The sequence below is a fragment of the Rosa chinensis genome, chromosome 7, assembly GCF_002994745.2.
Source record: "Rosa chinensis cultivar Old Blush chromosome 7, RchiOBHm-V2, whole genome shotgun sequence".
NCBI classification, from domain to species: domain Eukaryota; kingdom Viridiplantae; phylum Streptophyta; class Magnoliopsida; order Rosales; family Rosaceae; genus Rosa; species Rosa chinensis.
This window is the reverse complement of record NC_037094.1, coordinates 21,443,448-21,464,142: the sequence shown is the minus strand read 5'-3', so window position 1 is coordinate 21,464,142 and position 20,695 is coordinate 21,443,448. Positions and strand designations below refer to the sequence as shown.

The window sequence follows — 20,695 nt, the reverse complement described above, 5'->3', positions numbered from 1 at the left end:
AGAAATCGGTTTCTTCACAAACTGATGTTAACATGATTTTTAACATCAGGTGCAATCCTGACCGATTTAATAGTGGTGATGTCTAATGACATTATTCTAGTAGTGTGGGTCTGATTGTTCATCCATTGAGGACGGGTCAGAGGTGAGATTGTTCGGCTCTCAATCAGAGTGGATCCGATCTGGATCGCTGGGATTTGAGAGAAGTGGCTGAGGAGATCGCGTCTGATGGCGAGCGGTGGTCTGGTGCTGTTTGCCAGGGTCGGCAGATAAAGCTGCTGTCGCGGGGCTGGCTGGATGTCTCTGGTTTGGGAGCAAGGTCGGGATTGTGCACAGTCAATAGCAGAGAGAAGATGGATGACCTGCTCTTAGTTGGATCTATGGGTGATCCCAGATCTGATTTAGGTAGAAAGATGGCCAGAAGTCTAGGTTGGGAGGCTGGTGGAGTGCTGATGACGGTCGTGACTCGAAATAGGTGGAGGTGCGACGGAGGTGCCAGGATATAGGCGGTGGCTAAAACAGTATTGGGCCGGGCTTGTCATGTTGGCTCTGATCCTCTAGCTACACGGGCTTGGGCTTGGGCTCAATTTTTGGGCCCTGCCATAGGTCTAAGTTTATTTTATGTTTTAGTTTATTTATGTTGGTTAGTTATATGTCGCTTTATGCAAGCAATAAATCCCTACATTAGTTGTGTAAGACTAATCGGGTTTTGTGCCTGTGTATGCACTCTACGTGCCTTGTCTGCTCTAAGTCGTGGCGAGTTATTTGTTTCGTCAAATGGGCGCTGCCGCCTAATAGCAGGGTGAGACTAGGTGTCGTCGGATTTCTTTTTCGGCGGCAACATAGGAGGAAAGCTGTGCTAAAGCTGGTTTATGCTATGTTGTAATCGGGTTACATATCGAGTTATCTTTCCGTTATGTCACTGTTATGTTAAAGCAAATAGAGTAGCTAATGGTGCACTCTTTGCTAGTTTGTGCTTCTTAGAATACATGTCTTATGTAGAGATTCCTGATATTATTTCAGGACATACTCTAGATGCTTATTGTAATCAAGGGTTTAGGCTTAATGTCCCCCCCTTGTATTCGACAGTTTCATTAATCGAGGCTTGAGGGCAGCCGCACCAGCTCTTTATTCAAAAAAAAAAAAAAAAAACCTACGAAAAACATTAAATCAATCCATTATAATCAATCAGACTCCATATAGAATTTAAACAATCCATGGATTAAGTAAATCCATGGATTATAAAAACTCAAACAAAATATTTTTAAATCTGAATTGAATACACCCCTCTTAGGCTACTATTTAATTTGATTAGTATATATAATTGACCGTATCAATTACTTCTGTTAGTTATTGGGAAATCCATATGGATTCATAATTGTTCCCTTCAAATAGATGCTTAGAAATATGTTTTGTATTATTTGAGTTCTTATTCACCAAACACAGAAACAGCCTATTGATGAAGTATAAAATTTTGAGTCAAACATTCAATCAGATTGTATCAGCAGTTTCTCCACAATGGCAAAACTACGAAGTTGTCATTGGATGGTCAAACAAATTAAAAATTACAAAGTTTTATGACTGTGATGTTTTATATTAGATAATAAATTGACTAAACCTTTAGGAGAAAAAATGAACTAAAAAGTGGGAGTAAAGTGATATGTTTTAAAAACATTTAATGCCATTGATTTTGAAATTCTAAATTATAAGATCTCTCGTCCCAATTAATTACAATTTATTTAGGGAAAATTTAAATTAGATAGTTTCTAACTTTATTCTTATTTTAAATGAGGATGCCATTTATAGAAGTTCATTGTGTCTATAATTATTGAATAATAAAAGGAAGATATGATTATTATTATTATTTTTCTTCTGATACATAGATATGTATTTTGGTCATTTAATCTACCTATAAAATTTGATTTGAAATATAAAATAATAGGGAAGTGTATTAAATAGTTTGCAGTGTGTATTTAAAATTTATCGAAATTTAAATATAACTAAGGGTGCGACTATTTCCACCCTACTAAATATTTTGTTCACCCTACAATCAAATTTTTTCTTTAAAATCCCAAAATTGTCCTTAACTACAATTATTAACAGAAAAAATAATTATAGTTAAGGAATTGTATGGATAAATAAAACTTTACTCAACAGACATCCCAATTATCATCTCAACTTTCTATACAAAAAAATAAAATAAAATAATCATCTTAGCTTCTTCATCGCCAGTCTACCAAACGATTAGTTAGACAAAATTTCAAGCTATAGCAACAAGTGAAAAGAATTGTTGGTTAGTATTATTTTGTTTTACTTCATGTTACTGATGCTTGATTCTACATCACAGTAGCTGATGAAGGGAGAAGATAGAGAAGTGGAAAAACAAAAAAACAAAAGAGTAAAAGGGTTGCAGCACGATGGTGTGCTTATTCTTTTTTTCTTTTCCAATTTTACATTTTCAATGGCCGGTTGGAAGTTTCAAAATAAAAGTTTAATTGTAGGGTGAACAAAATATTTGGTAGGGTGGAAATAGCCTCACCCTATAACTAATCGATAGATATTGCTTGCATTATGCAAAGCATTTATTCATTTATTTATTTTTTTCCTCCTTTATTTCCATGGGATGCCAAGACAAGAACTAGGAAGAGCATCTAGCAAGAAGGAAGTATACATATACATAAATATTTATCCTTTAAGCATGGGGCTTTTTCGCAATATGAAACACTTTGAGGATCTACATCCAAACATTTAGCATTACATTCTGGGTCATACTTGTCCTTTTTACACCATACATCGTAAAGCACTTTGGGACCCCCGTTAGCATTCACAGCCACTGTATTAGCTACACAAATCAATAGCCACCATATTAGCTACACAAATCAACATATAGATGTTTCAAAATCGAAAAACGAAAATTATATACGTGAATTCCTAGAAATAGGTACAATGACTAATGTTCAAGTATATATTTTCTTCGGCAATAAGACATCAATAATGTTATGCAAGCAGCCATTCAATTGAATTACAACCAGCAGCGGAGGAAAATTTTTCATGACTCTTAACGCAATTCAGTGGTAATATCTATACTATTATTAAGAGAAGATTTTTTGTTAGCCAAAACAAAAAAAATTGTATCAAAATGACCCTGAAATATTAAAAAACTATACAACTCATAAAACAGATAGGGATAGTCAAATTACGAAAAAGAAAAAAGAAAAAAGAGAAACATATAATCAAACTACTCACTTCTATCATTTCATGAAAAACTACTCACTCCTGTAAATAACTTTTCACTCCCTATTAAAAAAAAAAAAATTCAATTTTCACACACATAGTGTGTGGGGCCATCTAGTTAAAATATAACTATAACTATTATTTGAGTCATATTTAATAATTCGATCAACCAACTTTAATAATAGATGAAAACTTCGACCAATAAATGTGGACAATTACCTAGTACAATGAGAGTTTACCTGAATCAAGAACTACTAGGATAATGAGAAAGCTGATTAACATCCCAACTTTGGCCATTTTCACTTCAAAACTTGTAATTACAAATAGTTTTGAATGATATTGTACTTATATAGAAGTTCACGGATGAAACTCATGAAAGTGTTTAAAATGTTAGGTATAAGTAGCTAGTAAACAAATCTTAGATAATTAATGGTGTAGATTACAAAATAAGAAAAAGAAGAGAGAAACAAAACTTAACCAGATTCCCCATTAATATTGTCATGAACTATTAGGAAAATTGTCAGAAAATTGAGTCACGCTACTTAACATGAGATCTCACATGTGTAATATATGTCACTTTACCAGTATTTATGTCCAATATATGTAACCAATTATACATAACAATTATATGGTTTTCGTCATTTCTTATATTCTCTCTTTTCGGTCCAAAAATATGGGGTGGAAACGTGAAATTAAGAAATAAGATAGGGAAACTGTTGGAGATGCTCTTAAGCAATATTAAGTACTTATCTACCAAGTTGTTGTAATTTTTTTTCCTCATAAAATCACATCAGATGTTTTTTTTTCCCCAATAGGAGGTGTCAATTCATTAATAGTAAAGAAGGAAATATTACAAGATGACTTACGCAATCAACGAGTTATGACAATAATGAGTCATGAATGAAAAACATAAAGCAAAAACCCTAGATTAACCTTACATATTGCAACCTCATAATGAAATTCCAAAATAACTAGAGTATAACCTGACATTGTTAGGGAAGCCTCTAAACCCAATTAAGAGTCTTCCTCAATTTATTCATGATACCTAGAGAAGACTCTACACAAGGAGGCTATCTCAAGACTATCAATAGCAACAACTTTCATGCCATCCACCTAGGGACCCCAATCTAAAACAGTAGCAAATCGTAGCAAATTAGCCCAGAGTAAAAAAAAATCAAGAACAAAGCCCTAAGCCCGAGAACAATTGCAAGCCCAAGCCTATTAGCCAACTACCTGCATCAACTGGTACAGTAGTACATCGTTCCAGTTCATCCGGCCTAAGCTGCAACTGCAGCATTGCTCCTTGTCCTCTGCCAGAACGTTGCTGCATACTTATCCCTTATATGTAGTGGCGGTCCTGTGCCACGTGTTTCCATCCTGTTGTAAGGGACACACCCATATATGTATGCTACAGCTCCACTTTGAGGTATCCAGGAAATGAAATCAGTTTAATTCCTTTGTTTTCCCTTTTCCTAATTATTGAGCTCACCACGATCAGACTTATTTACTGTGCCCTTAAAACACAGGTAGACAAAATTAAACAGGGAAGAAAATCGAAGACGAAGCAAAAGCAAAATGGGACGGAAGAACTAAGGAGTTGGTGAGATTTGATTCATCGTTCCTGCTTGATCTTGGTGAATTCTGAGCTGAATCGTCGTTCTTCGCCATGGCTGCACCGTTTTTCTCAACGCCGTTTCAGCCCTACGTGTACCAGGTACTCGCTGTTCGGGGTTTTGCTTTGAAATTTAGGGTTTTTGATCTGTTAATTTTGGTTCCGGTTGGGGTTTTTGATTGGTGGGAGTAGTGTTTTGATTAGCTGAAATTGATCTGTGTTTGTCGACTGTAATGTGGAAGGTGTAGCGATCTTTGCATCTGCTTGGGATTTTGAGTGTCAATGTTGATTGAAGAATTGGAGATGCTTAAGATTTGGTTAGATAGTGTTGGAATGATAGAATTGAGATGAAAATGGAGTCGAGTGAGAACCATATTAGGTAGGCGATTATTCGAAAGCTAGATAAGGTAGATTGGTAATTGGCATACGTTTCATGGAAATGTTGATGATATAATAGTTCTGATTTTCCGCTGTACGGTACTTGGTTGATTCTTGAATTCCAAGTTCCAACTTTAGGGATCCAGAATGTGGTGGCTAAGAGGTTTAACACTGCACTGAATGTGGTTTAAAACAGTGGTGATTTAACTGCTAATTCAATATGGGTAATGCTTTGGTGCATGGGCATGCTTTTCCTGTCTGAAGTCAAGTCAGTTAGGGATGATAGGTGCTGCATTCATGGTATGATTGGGTCACCACTAGTCTATATATTCATCATTGAAACCAAGATCATCAGCCTCAACAGCTAGTGGCTTTCTTTCTGTGGAACTAATGCATTGGCTTTGGGGGCGACCTTTTTGCACTCATCTGTAGTCTGGGAAAGGCGTGCTGTGTAGTCTTAGGCTCTCGTTAATGAATCTTGATGTCTATGGGTTTGGGAATAGTGAGGTTGAAAGATGATGGAAACTGATGTTAGGCATGAGATCATATTTCTGATTGGTTTGGATATCGGTCCTGCTGGCTGTCCTTTGTCCATAAAAAGATTGTCCATGTGTTGCATTAGGATCGCGTGGATAATTCTTGATCATATCAGGCTGCATGATCAAGGCACCCCATTCAGAAATTGTTTTATCAAGACTTCAGACACAGATTTGAAATTCTGAAGGATTACGGACTGGATAAAATAGTTGTGCACGACCATGACACATGCTTCATAGTCATGTCATGTCTCTCCAAGAGAGTGCCTATGCTACTAATTACTTGCTGTCTTGATCTCTAATCACTTGTTAACACGACTTTGATTATTGGCATAAGTCTGTCGGCATAAACTATCGTTTGTGTCATGGATATCAACACCTGACTACTTATGATAAATTAGCATGCTTATGTGTTGAATATGGATACATTCAGTTTTTATTACACATGGTGAACAAATTTAAGGAAATGATACTTATATCAAGAAGATGAAAAAAATCATAAATGTTTTAGTTATGTTAGGTAGATCTCCATCTATCAGATATTGATTGACAGTGGCATCATTTGGATAATCCATCACGATCAGTAATTTATTGTATTGCATAAGATAAAGTTGCATTTCTCAGTTTATCAGGAACTCTTGGTATGGAGATGCATGCTGAGTTTGCAAACCAATAGAACTTCTAATCTTGTCACAATACTTAAAAACCATGGCATTGGGATATATAATATGTTGTATTCATACATGATAATTTACTCATCTCACTTCTGATAGTCAACATATATATGTAATGGAGTCCTATATTTCCAAAATTTCTTTTAGGATGCCTGATGAGTATGGTGCTGTTCGGTTCATGGAAAATATGCAAACTTGGGATGATACGTTCTCCTGCTATAACTTTTATTGAAATCCACACCCTCTCTCTTTTTTGGAAACCTCTAGTTTCTGTGTAAACACTGCTTTTATGTATGTCTCTTATGGTATAAGATGAAGATTACAGTACAGTGTGAGGCGTATTTGATATGCTTACCCATTATCTCGTTCATAAGACATGCATCTGTTCTTTAGTGGATTTGGGAAAAAGTTGATGGTGACTGATAGTATATGAACTTGTGTAGAAGTTTGAAACTTTGAATATATTATCAATTAGGAGAGGCGTGTATCATATGAAGTATAAACTCTACAGATTGAATACTATCTACAGATTGAATACTATCTACAGATTTTTACGCATTTATCATAGGTCTCATACTACTGCTGCCACTGGATATCTGGTGTATAGAGATATCCTGAATGTTTACGTATCCAATAGAAACAAGGTGTTTTTTTTTTTGGCTTGGAGAATTTTGGTTACTTATTTCCATCTCTTTGCTCAAGCATTGTACTTTTTACATATAAAAGTAACATATGCTTTGACTTGAAATTTCTCCTTGATGGTGATTATTCTATATATCTCTAGCTTATGCTCATTGATCAAGGCATCCATATTTATATTTAGTTGGGTTGTGCCGATAAACATTAGACTTTGCAACTACTTGACGATATATGCTATGGTACTGTTATCTCACATGTGGAGTTATGTTTGGTAATGCCCTGTAGAGTCCACAAGATGCCATGATACCGTTTCAAATTCTGGGCGGTGAAGCTCAACTGGTGCAGGTATACTCTATAATAACCCAACCTATATCATTTTATTTATGCACGTCTTTTCTCCTGTATCTTCCAATCACTTTTCTAACTGGAAGTTAAAACTTCTTCCTGCCTTTCAATGTCAGATAATGTTGAAGCCGGAAGAAAAGGTTATAGCAAAGCCTGGTAAGTTCCAACAAGCCTGGACCTTTAATTCATAAGGTGCATTATAGTTGTCATATTCATTTGACTGATTTTGGAATAGTTCCACCAACCAACATAGAGAACATTTAAATTGTTGTTGTCAATGTCACATTTTAACTGATGGATGAATAAATTTAGGTTCAATGTGCTTCATGTCCGGGTCGATCAAAATGGAAAATGTTTTTGTTCCTGAAAATGAAGTAGGGGTGTGGCAGTGGCTTTTTGGCAAGACGGTGAGTAGCATAGTTTTTCACAATAACGGTCAAGGCGAGGTGTTTGTTGGAAATGCTGCACCTTCTCTGACCAGAATTCTCCCGGTTCGATGTCTTAAGCACGCTAAATTTTAGGAATTTATTTTATTACTTCTGTATAGATATTGTTCCCAATCACCATCTGTAACTTATTGTAGTTTTTTTTTTCCTTTTCTGTTTGACAGATTGATTTGGCAATGTTTGGCGGAGAGATTTTGTGCCAGGTACAACTAATTTATTCATTGTTTGACTAATTGTTTTCAGTTTCTATTAGTCTCTCTGTTTGTAGAGAATAAATTTTGATTGTCCATACTTTCTTTTGTTACAATTGACATAAACCTTTCTTGTCTTATCAACTGGATTTTTATGGGACTTGTTAAATTTTGCAGACAGATGTGTTCCGTTAATGATGTTAAAGTCAGTAATAAAGTTGACCAAAGGGCTCGTAATATTATTCCTGGTGCAGAGGTAAGATACTGGGGGGTTTCAGATTTTTTTTTCATTTTTGTTTTCTGAGCATGCTCCTACCATTAATTAATTTCTTTTGTTCCTTTTTTTTCCCCTTAATTTGTCTCCTTCATTTGTTTTTCAATGTTCCATGATTTTTTCTTTGTTTATCTAATTGCAGTGTTAATGTTATTGTAGGGTTTTCTAAGACAGAAGTTATCTGGCCAAGGGCTTGCATTTATAATTGCAGGTGGATCTGGTAAGCATTTCTTGAGGCATTATGTCTTGTATGCATATTTCAGATTGGGCACTCCTAAGAGTTTGGTTCTGCCACAGATTCTACAGATATGTCATTGTTCAGTTGGTTCTTAGTTGTTAGATGTCAATTTCAATGTGTGGTTTTATTTATTTGCTAAATCTAACCACCTCTCTTGTTTTCTTCCTTTCCTCTCTCCCTTTTTGCTCTAATTTTTACCTCAGATCCTAAACCAAAAGTATTTGCAGTTTCGTTTGTTGCATGAAAAGTAAACTTTTCACATTTCCTCTCTCCCTTTTTGCTCTAATTTTTACCTCAGATCCTAAACCAAAAGTATTTGCAGTTTCGTTTGTTGCATGAAAAGTAAACTTTTCACATTGTCTCTCGAACAAAACTAGCAAAATCTTAACCTCTCTTTTCAAGAATACTCCTCCATAGAACTTTTCAGTGATAGTAAAAATGCAGATGCATAGGACATTCCGAAAAGTGGGAGATACAAAAGGCTCTTTGCACAATCATTCTTTGCTATTCATAAAATGTTCTATAAGAAGTGCTAAAAAAAGGGAAAAAGTTCTGCTACTTTTGTTGAAAACTCTTGGAATAATGTTCCTTCTTGGCCAATCTAGCTAGTTATCACTTAGTTGGACTTGGACTAATCTTAGAATTTTTCTGGCTTTCTTCATTTTTGCTAGTTGTACAGAAAAATCTTGATGTGGGCGAGGTACTATCTGTTGATGTTTCTTGTATAGCAGCTGTGACTACAACAGTCAACGTCCAAATCAAATACAATGGGCCCATGAGAAGAGCAGTGTTTGGTGTAAGTTGCTTCAATTTCTGGAACTTTGCAGTCTCCTTGTGTTATTGCTTCTATATTGATAACGTGGTTGCATGCCCTCGACTCCTGAGCGGGGTTACTAGGACTGAGGGGTTATAGTGGGAACCACCTGTTAGTTGATTTGATTGAACCCGTATACAGTGGATGACCAAATAAAGTCCTCCACAGTGCCGCTAAACTTTAAGGATGTTTTTCCTCATCTCTCCTGTATTTTCTTTACTTGCATGTAGTTATGCTTTGTAGCTTTTTAACAAATGTAGCTTTTCTTTACTAGATTGTCATATATCAGGGTGACAATCTAGTAACAGCTGTTTTAACCGGACCAGGCATTGTCTTCATTCAGAGTTTACCTTTTCATCGATTTTCTCAGCGTATTGCTAGGTAATAACTTCTTGGAACACAAACTTTAAGGATGTTTTTCCTCATCTCTCTTGTATTTTCTTTATTTTCATGTAGTTATGCTTTGTAGCTTTTTAACAAATATATGCTTTCTGGTTACAGGGCAGTTACATCACCAAACATGAGGGAAAATCCAAAGTTCGTCATGCAGATAGCCATTTTCTTTTTCTTGGCATATGTTGTGATTATATCTTCTTTAATCTTGACCGATGTATGAAATTACTTCTATTTACGGGAAAACCAGCAGTATCATAGCGGTTCTTTTCAATATGACCAGATCAATAGAAACAAGGGATCTCTTCTGCGGTGGAAATGCTTTGTAAATTTCCTTTTTCTTTTGGAACGATGTACTGTAAATTTAGATAGTGGGCGTTTTACATGCACTCGAGCAATTATATGCAGGTTGTTTTTCCTTTTCTTGGCTCATTCCTTGCTCATAAGATGATATTTTGGTAACATTTTTGTTTCTTTTTCGTTCGAGATTATACATGAAAGAAATGCAGAACAGACTAGAAATGAGATTAGAGATTACTTGAAAGAAATGCAGAACAGACTAGTTAACAATAGAGTTACATAAGAAATGATGGAACAATAAGGGTGATGAATGTCACCATCTTCATTAAAAGAACAGATCAGTTCAAAGTTTGTACAATTACATTACTTCCTATTCAAAATCAGATCTATTTGTGCCTCATTACTGGCAAATAAATTGTTAAATGAAACTTAGACATCTACTGCAACTCTGGTCTCCTTGCCTCAATAGGCTCCCAGTATTGGCTGCATGGTTGATAGCTCTCTCATCTTCGGAACCACACTGTTCCTTGTATGAGTGCAATATGAGAACCCGGGAGGAGCGTCAACATTCTGCCCTCTCTTGAAGAAGGGATGCTGGAGAGCTTCCTTAGCACTAGGCCTTTTCGAAGGGTCCCAAGAACAAAGAGACTCTATGAGATCGATGGCCGATTCACTGGCATATGGCATCAATGCTCGAAGACCCACACCATTCTCCGGCCCAAGTTTAGGCATCGTCCGTGAATCCCTACTTGGAGCGCCGATGACTTCACATATCCTGTAGAGCTGGTCCGGCGAATCGTCACCCTCGAAGAGAGGGTGCATGAGAAATAGCTCGGCAATGATCGTCCCCATCGCCCACAGGTCTACCTTCTCATCGTACTCAAAAGGTCGAAGGCTCTCGTTTTTCACAAAGGCCCGAAACAGCATCTCCGGGGCTCTGTACCACCTTGTAGTGACGTAATGATGATGGGCTTGGCCGCCGCAGTCGATCTCCGTAGCAGTACCCAGATCCGAAATCTTGATGTCGCCCTTGTTCACCAAAAGATTCTCCGGCTTCAGATCCCGGTGCATGAACCCGCGTTGGTGATGCATGAATTCAAGGCCTTGCAACACCTGACGGCTCAATGATCGGATTTCGGCCTCCGAGAAAGGGATTCTCCTGCTCCGCCTCTCATCAATAAGATCACAAAGGCTACCCTCCATGTACTCAAAAATAAAGAAGACGTCGTCGTCTTGGTATTCAACACCCTTGAAGCTCACTATATTGGGGTGCTCCAACCTAGTGAGAGCACGGACTTCCGGTACATATGCCCACGGATCGCCGTCTGGCTTCAGATGTTTGATCGCCACAAACTGACGGGAGTCGTTGTCGATGGCCTGATACACCCACCCAAAACTCCCCTCACCAACCGGCCTTACTATCTCGTATCTATCCATGGAACAAAACCCAGACACAGACCAAAGAATTGAAAACCTCTCAAGTAGTCTTGGACTACGAAATTAGTGTTGATTTCGCACCACCACTCATCCTCAGAAGAATTGGAAACCCTAGCGCACACTTAACACTCTCTACTGAAATTGGGAAGAAGAGCAGTGGATTCATTCGTGGAGTCCTCGGATCCTATTTATAATTTCCCATCACTCCCTTTTCCTACTCACCTGCGGACTTGTTTCGGCAAGGGTATTTCAGTCATTTGCTAAACTTGCGTGAGCCAAAAGCTTGAAATCAACGCTTCCTGATCTCACGGGGATCTGAGAGATCGAGACCGAGAGGTTTCAACAAAGCGGCGCCGTTTCTCGAATTCTAACAGGTTGTCTTCAACTCTTCATGTCTCAATCATTTTTTAATGTTTATTTATTTTTCTGTATTTTTTGTACCACATAATTAATTATTTAAATATTTTAAGATTTTTTTTGGCAAATATAATGGATTGACTTAGATTTAGGTCATAAATCATAAGAGAATTTATTTTGTTTTCCCTCACCAATATGCATTCAACATATATAATAATATATCATACATTTTTATGTCACATGATCTTAATCATATTTTTAATTCTTATTATATATATATATATATATATATATATATATATGAATGTTTTAATGAGTATTAGCCCTTTAATATGTGCTCCACACATGTCAATTGATTTTTATTTTTTATTATTTTTTTAAATTAAAAAAGTTACAGCAATTTCTCTTCTAATTTTGTGGAACCTTCTCTTTTTTTCATGGGATGTATTGCAATTTTTTCAAATATGATATAGTCTATTGACTATCTTATCCACATATAGAAATAATTTGTTTATTAATATTTTTATAATGTGAGGGCATGTATGGTACTTCAATAATTTAACCATTATCTAAAGAATTGGCTTAATTATATAAGATGTAGTGAAATTGGAAAATGAAAATAGATAAGGAAAATAATAAGGAATACTATCTAATATTATTGAATTGGAAAGTCTATATAATATAAATATAATATTTTTTTGGGTATAATTATTATCCTTAATAATCATTTTATAGTAGGTTATATATGTAATTTAATACTTCATAATAGAGTGAGGTCAAATGAGTATATTTGCAGGTCCCAATAGAAACTCTCTTTCTTATATTCTCTCTTTTCGGTCCAAAAATAGGTGGTGGAAACGTGAAATTAATAAATAAGATAGGGAAACGGTTGGAGATGCTCTTAAGCAATATTAAGTACTTATCTACCAAGTTGTTGTTATTTTTTTTTCCTCATAAAATCACATCGGATGTTTTTTTTTCCTTCAATAGGAGGTGTCAATTCATTAATAGTAAAGAATGAAATATTACAAGATGACTCACTCAATCAACGAGTTATGACAATAATGAGTCATGAATGAAAAACATAAAGCAAAAACCCTAGATTAATCTTACATATTGCAACCTCATAATGAAATACCAAAATAACTAGAGTATAACCTGACATTGTTAGGGAAGCCTCTAAACCCAGTTGAGAGCCTTCCCCAATTTATTCATGATACCTAGAGAAGACTCTACACAAGGGGGCTATCTCAAGACTATCAATAGCAACAACTTTCATGCCATACACCTGGGGACCCCAATCTAAACCAGTAGCAAATCGTAGCAAATTAGCCCAGAGTAAATAAACTAAGGACAAAGCCCTAAGCCCGAGAACAATTGCAAGCCCAAGCCTATTAGCCAAATACCTAGTAGCCAATACTCCGCCTCCACGCCGAGTACCACTGTCACCAGGCCTAGCAACCTATCCATCGCCAACCATCGCTAGTGCCATATCACCATGAATCCTGCCATCAACGACGGCAATAATACCATTAGCAACGTCACAGTGGTTTGCTTGTTATAAACCAAGACAGCGTCAACTACAACATCTCCAACCGGTCGCATGCCGCCTTGTCCCACCACGCACCATAATGTCAGTACATACATGATCCCGTCACCACTTGTATTAGCAAGAACTCACATTGTCAAATACTTAGCCACACCATAAAGCTTTGCATACTAATGCTGCCCCCAACTCGATTCCCCCATGCCGGAAAAGACAGAAGTCTTCCTAGGGATAGTATTGTTACGAGTTATGAACTTATCAGTGTCTTCTCTTTTGTAGCGCTTAATTACAATTTGGGTTTGATATTTCCTAGATCTAAGTTGAATAAATATTTCTCAACGGGGATTGTTCCGACTATTTTATGAATAGGTTGGTTAAATGTGTATTTTTCAAGACACACCTTATTAAGATTTGAAGAGATTGACAAAAACTTTAACAATATTGAAGTCGTTTCTTGCTCTTACGTGCCTCGAATTGCACGTGTAAGACTACACACACACACACCCCACTAAGGTCCTTTTTTTTTTTTGTCATTTTAAGGGATATCTTTGACAGGACCCACCCCAGATTTCACCTTGAAAATCCAAAGTGGCCCTGCGGGGCCCATCTCAGAAGAAATTCTACCAAAAATTTGGTAGAGCTCCCTCTAAAAGTGGACTACCCAAAAACCTGTAGAAATATATTTACACTTCTAAAATAATCCACCCTTATTCTTCTAGAGCCACCATGCTCCCTATATCACAACATCTCCCATTTCACAAACAATTCTGAACTTAAGAATATTAATCTCATAGGTTATCAGAGCAATCTAATGTACAGGTGTACATGAGAGTATTTTCAAGATAAAGGACCGGTACTTTTATAATGCGGAAGCTATGATAGCTATGCCTCAACCCCAAGTACGCTCGACCTCAAGCTAAACTAGCCTGCAAACTGGGCATTTAAAACCGAAGGGCCTAGGGGAAAACATTTAAAAATCGTTAGAGTGAGTGGGCGAAAAATAAGTAATTTCGAATGAATAAGTAAAACTTAATGCTTTCCCAAGTTATTCTCTAAAACCTCACATGTAGTAACAATCTTGGAAATACTTTTAATCATCACCTTTACTGCAATCTCTTAAGATCTCATCCTCAATCCTTTTTAAAACATCATTTTTCAAGAGGTTTGTTTGATGACTAGAAAGGACTGCTGTATAGTCATCTCATGCCATCTGGGAGGGACTACCACCCAGATGAAGCATCGGAATGGACTGCCAACCCGAATAGGAGGCGGTGAATAGAAGGGACTGCCAACCGGAATAGGTAGCGGTTGATAGAAGGGACTGCCAACTAACCACATGTAGTTAGAAGGGACTGCCAACTAACTACCTCATGTCATCTGGAACGGACTGCCAACCAGGTGACGCATCAGAATGAACTGCCAACCGGGATGTAGTCTGAAAGGGACTGCCAACCAGACTATTACCTAGAAGGGACTGTCAACTAGGTAATGCATGCATGCGCTGACTGATAGCCTCCTCAGTAAACTGGAAACAACCTCTTTCAATTAGTTGCTTTCGTAAAGAAACTCGATATTACTACAATAAATCATTAATAATTCACCGAAAGCATAACTCAAACCTCAATATCTCAATAAATACTCGAAAGCACAAATCAAATACTCTGTAAATCAATAAATGCTTTCGGAAAGAAATCTCAATCTAACTTCAAGGATGATAAGTGCAGAGCTCAAAGCTCAATAAATCTCGATAATTCAATCATGCTCAAATATTCGATGAAACATTCGTACTCGTGAATCCTCATAAAAACCGATATTCGAAATCAATAATTCTCATAATATTTTCTTAATCAGTCACTTCCCGAAAATCATTTCCCAACTCAATAACTCATAAATAAATAGCTTGAAAAATCTATTGAAAGCCCTCGGGAAGGAAATCCACTAAAAATCCCTTAACTCATAGAGCATAATAAATCTCAAGAAATCAAGCCCATAAAATCATAACACTCAATAATTCAAATAATAAACTAAGCCTCAATCGGAAAATAATAATATACTGCATGCACATTTAATTTAAAATAAATGTCCACTCACAGTACAATTTAGGCAATCATGCATACGAGTTCCTTCATCGAGTAATAGCTCTGTATATCGCCCTGTACACAATTATAATTTGTGAATATCAATTCGGCAATTAAATACGATTCCTAAAATCAAATCCTCATAATCATATCTTCACTTCTTCTCGGATTCAACCCAAATTATACCACTAATACCAATTCGTTAATTTAAAGGTTTCAAGGCAGAACCGAGAGATATCCGACGGTCGGATTCTCGTAAATCGGTAATGAAATTCTAAATTCCGGAAATTTCATAATCAACATAACTTTTCTTCAATTCCAACCAAATTCACATTTACGAGCTCTACATCAATTATAGGATTTAATAGGCCAAAAATCGAAGTCAGAAAACTGCCCTACGTTCCTCCACGCGCCGTGGGCCACCACCTCCGATGACCACCAAATTTTGGCAGCACCAACATCACAACAGACCCAACAAGTTTCTCAACTACAGCACATTCCAATTTTACCTTTAAGTGCTCGAAATTGGCCGGTGAAGAAAACCCAGAAAATCCAAGAACCCTAGGATTGGGTTTTGATCGATTCTCCCTCTACACTGCAAATTATGGCTCAAGGCTAGGGGGAGAATGATCCTTGGGGAAAACTGCACCTTCGACGCCGGTTTGGTGGCCGGAGAAGGTCGGAATCGCTGGAAATCGACGAAACTTCCAAATTGCTATAGTGAGCTTCACGGTTCAAATCCGAGCTCCTCCGGCCAAATCATTGAAAAACACCACCGCAGGTGTGACAAGGAGGATGAGGCGAGCTTGCCGGTGTCCGGATTCTGTCGTGGGTCAGCAGGAGAAGGAAGAAATCGAAGGAGGAAGAATCAGACCGAAGAGGAGAAAAGGGTCGGGGAAGAAAAGAGAGAAAACTGGGTAGGTTTCCAAAAATGACAACTTACCACAGTAACTTTCTATATTTATAGAAAGTTACCATGAACACTAACTTTTATATTTTCAGCCATAACTTTCACATAAGAACTCCGATTTTTACCTACCACATGTCCACGGACTCGGTTTAACGTCTTCTACAACTTTCATGAAAAACATTTTCTCAAATTTTGACCCGAACAAAAAGCCAACTTTTTGGGCCACTAAAAGCACTAAAACGATAGTAAAAGTGAAAGTAAAGATTTGGCTCAACCAGTTTTCAGCCTCGCAGGCTTCACCGATTCCGTTGAACTGAGGTGGTTTAAGCTTGGTGAACTGCTCCAAGCATTGCGTCACCCTATATCTTTCAAGTTCCTCCGGGGTCGATTCCGGGGCATTGCCTAGGGCTTCGAATGCCCTTAGCACTGCTGCCATTCTAGGATCGGGTCGTGGCGGCATCGTAACAGGAGTCAAACTGAGACAGAACAAAAGACAATATGATTCACAAAGCTCACAACATGAGATCAATCATACACTCTTCAACGTCCAGTTGAAGTCTACAAATCAAAGACTTTTCCATTTTCATGTGCCAAATGCACGATGTGGAATCTCCCTAATGAAGATCTCACAATATTATTTTGCAATAACACAAAACTACAATGATCGGGTTATACAATGAATGAATGACTCTCGAAAAGAAACAAAGTAGATAGGGGGTCAACGCGAAGGGTTAGGGTAGCGCAAAGGAATCTAAATGAGAAGCGATGGTTGTGGGATAAGGCGTCACAGGTGATTTGAAACTTCTTTCCTTAAATCATTTTCTTTTGAAACTGAAACAATTTGCAAGACAACGAAAACTCAAAGGATTTTCCTCAAAGTTTATTTATTTATTTTATTTTATTTTTTAGAAAGGAAAAACACTTTTACAAAACCAAGAAAACTTTCTCGAAAACGTTTTTGGGTTGTTGGGTTTTTAGCAAAAACAACCTTTTTTTCGAAACCAGCTCTGATACCACTCTACTGTGGCGACCCGAATGGGTATACCACAGCGACGTAATATTAAGCTAATAGGAGCTCGATACGTCGTAGACATACCGTAGACCTACCAACTTAATACTACAAGGCCTTTTGAAAATACAATTTTTAGAAAATAGGAGACCAAGAAAAACTTTTAAGAAAGGACTTTAAATCAACAACCCAACATTCAAAATAGCAAGTCTGGAAATGCTTAAAAAAAAATAAAGTGGGCAAGTGCACTGTGGCGCCTTAGGGCTTACATCATAGCTGAAATGAAAGGAGTTCAACAATAACAATAAAACAAAGGGGTGAGGCGCGCTCCCAGGTAGGCGGACCTCACAAAGTTCAACATGGAATGAAAAATGAGCAAATCGATGGAATACCAAAAGGGGAAGAACTTCAAGCAACAGGAATAGCAACACATGAACTCGGCCAACGACCCACTTCTAATCCAAATCGTCCGGAATGACCTCGTTGTAACCTGAAATGTAGGGGTGAGCATTTCGTCCTCGCTAGCCCAATAGGGGCCGACCCAACCTTAGTTAGGTTTGAAAACTAATAGGTAAAACATAACTATTAGAATATAGATTGCGCGCATTTGTAAAATCGAGTAAAACAAATGCAAACAAAAACAATCAGAGTTGTTTCGTTTCAGGAAATCATATGCAGCATGCTTCACACAACTTGGAGCTCCGAGATACTTACCTGCCGGCTAAACTAAAATAAATCGGTGACCGACCTGGTTCGTCATCCTTCGAGAACCGGCCAACTACTCTATAGTCTTTAGGGCTACAAGTAGCGAAAGTGTCCATTTCCTGGCTCTGAGTCTCCTATGACTGGTTCACTGTCTGTACTCACCTTTCCTCGACAAACATAGGAGCACAGCCCCCTCCGGAGGTTCACAGTTATCGACACCGTGGGATCCCTAGGAATCTACTCGTCTAGGTCCCATTCACTTTCAGGTCACAAACACAAACATACAAATGGTACAATATCTCAACATGCAAGTCTAGCCTCGGTTTTCGCAATCAACAATCATCAGTTCTGAAAACACATGTATCACGAGGCATCGACTAATGAACAACCAAAAATATAGTTGCAGGCAACATAATATTATACTAGAGCATTCCACATTTATCGAAAAGCCTCTAACAAGGAAGGGACAGCTCACCCTACCTGGATAATGCTGGCGTACTCCACACTCTGATGCTTTCCGCTTAAGCTTCCATAACGATCGTGTTTCCTGAACCATTACTTAATTTGTAAGTAATTATCCAGGTAAACATCATGATCAACCAAAAGTAACCGCGTACACTAATTCCTTTTTATTTCAATGAGGCTATTAATTATTTCTTTCAACCTTTACCAATTTGGGAAACTAACTTCTTTCTTAAAAAGGAAAATGTCCTTATCGCTCCGCAAAACTTTCGCCAATCCGAGCGACCAAAGTCGAGTTGATCCTCACGTTTTACGAGGTCGGTCAACCATGGTCAACTCTCGGAGTTGACTTTTGACTTTGACTTCTGACTTTTGACCAAGTATTCCTTTATTTACCATTATTTATTATTTATTTAAAATAAATAATTAAATAATTCTTATTTATTTAAAATAAATAAATAAATAATTATAAATAAAGCTTTACTTTTATTTTTACCCATTTACTTCTCCTTTTTCACCTTTTCACTTTTACCATGACATTTACCTCCACACTTTCACTTTTACCTTTTACCTCCTTTTTACCGAATTTACCTTTACTTTCACCTTCTTCACTTTTTACCGCTTTACCACAGTAAAACCTCATTTAATCCAACTTTTACCATTTTCTTTATTTTCCTTTTTTTCCAAAAACAAACTCATTTCTTTTCTTCTTCCTTTTCTTTTTCTTTTGGCCAAAACTACACGACAATAATCACCAAATCTTCAACACCAAAATTCCAACACTATGAAAATTATGCTAATAAAATCCTACTAATTAAACCATCCTCAAATCTCTATTTTTCACAATTTTTCCAACAACAACAATAGCTCAACATAATCAAAATCAACCAAATAAATTCCAAAAATTCTAGGGTTTGTCCAAAACCCATTCCTTACCCTTTCTTCTTCAAAAATCACGTCCTATTCCTTCTCCTTGGCCTTCTTCACCTACAAATCCGTCCAACATCAACATCTCAACCAAAAAACTTGAAAACAAGGTTGCATGGATAGATCCTTACCAAAAATCCTTGCCAAACCCATAGCCTAGCTTCATGGTTTAAGGAGAAATCGGGTTCATGCACCAAAAATTCAAAATGGAAATCAAAAACTCGAATTTGATAAGAAAGATGTATAGATCGAAGGAATAGAGGCTAGATTAGGATGGATATTACCTTGATTTAAGCTTGGAAAGAAGAAATCACAAAAAGCCCCAATTTAGCTTCAGGTTCTAGGGTTTTTGGAGGGTTGGATGGCCAAATTTCTTGATTTTGGTTGGAGAAATGGAAAGAGGGTAGGAAGAGAAGAAAATCTGGAAACTTTGGTTGAAATCCGGGTTCCGGCGACCGCGGCGGTTAGGCGGCGGCAATTTCCAGCAAGGAGGATGAGAGAGAAAGTCTCGGGTAGAGAAAGAGAGAGCTGAAGGAAAATGAGGGAAGTGGCTAGGGTTTGAGAGGGATGTGTTCCTTAAATATCTCTCCCAAATTTAATTGTGAGAAGTCGAATCTGCCCCTCCTTTTGGGCTAATGGGCTTGAGCTGTTCCATTCTCATTTTTCACTTAATTTTCCTTATGCCCACTCCGAAATTACATCTTCAATCATCCTTATTTCTCCGATACTTCACCGAATCCTTTCGGGAAAATTTTCCGGGCTTGTCCTAAGCCTCGATACTTTAAAAATACTTTCCTAGACCCAAATTGGATTTTTCTCTAAATTTCTTAATCCTTTAAATGGCCTCAAAGTCTTAACCTAAACTCAAATACTTTTGTACCTCACGAATACGTAGTTTCATACGTTATACGACAAATTAAAAGAAACAATAATAAAATAAAAAAATACGGGGGTCAACAATAATTAATTATTTAAATATTTTAAGATTTTTTTTTGGCAAATATAATGGATTGACTTAGATTTAGGTCATAAATCATAAGAGGATTTATTTTGTTTTCCCTCACCAATATGCTTTCAACATATATATCATACATTTTTATGTCACATGATCTTAATCATATTTTTAATTCTTATTATATATATATATATATATATATATATGAATGTTTTAATGAGTACTAGCCCTTTAATAT

At 37.0% G+C, this 20,695-nt stretch overlaps 1 protein-coding gene and 1 long non-coding RNA gene across 2 annotated transcripts; one reads left to right on the top strand and one right to left on the bottom strand.

The window, feature by feature from the left end:
* Nucleotides 1–2,569: 2,569 nt before the first annotated feature.
* LOC112178657 lies at nt 2,570–20,048 on the bottom strand. Its single transcript, XR_005803299.1, has 4 exons — nt 19,634–20,048; nt 19,512–19,562; nt 18,594–18,660; nt 2,570–2,839 (listed from the first exon to the last, which is right to left on the bottom strand). It is a non-coding gene; the product is annotated as an uncharacterized LOC112178657 (long non-coding RNA).
* Nucleotides 4,418–10,203, top strand: LOC112178656. Its single transcript, XM_024316826.2, has 11 exons — nt 4,418–4,657; nt 4,758–4,945; nt 7,356–7,415; nt 7,532–7,571; nt 7,728–7,906; nt 8,026–8,064; nt 8,234–8,308; nt 8,486–8,546; nt 9,236–9,360; nt 9,668–9,759; nt 9,880–10,203. The coding sequence occupies exons 2-11, from the start codon at nt 4,898–4,900 to the stop codon at nt 9,992–9,994; spliced, it is 834 nt and encodes a 277-aa protein (XP_024172594.1). The 5' UTR covers nt 4,418–4,657; nt 4,758–4,897; the 3' UTR covers nt 9,995–10,203.
* Nucleotides 20,049–20,695: the final 647 nt, after the last annotated feature.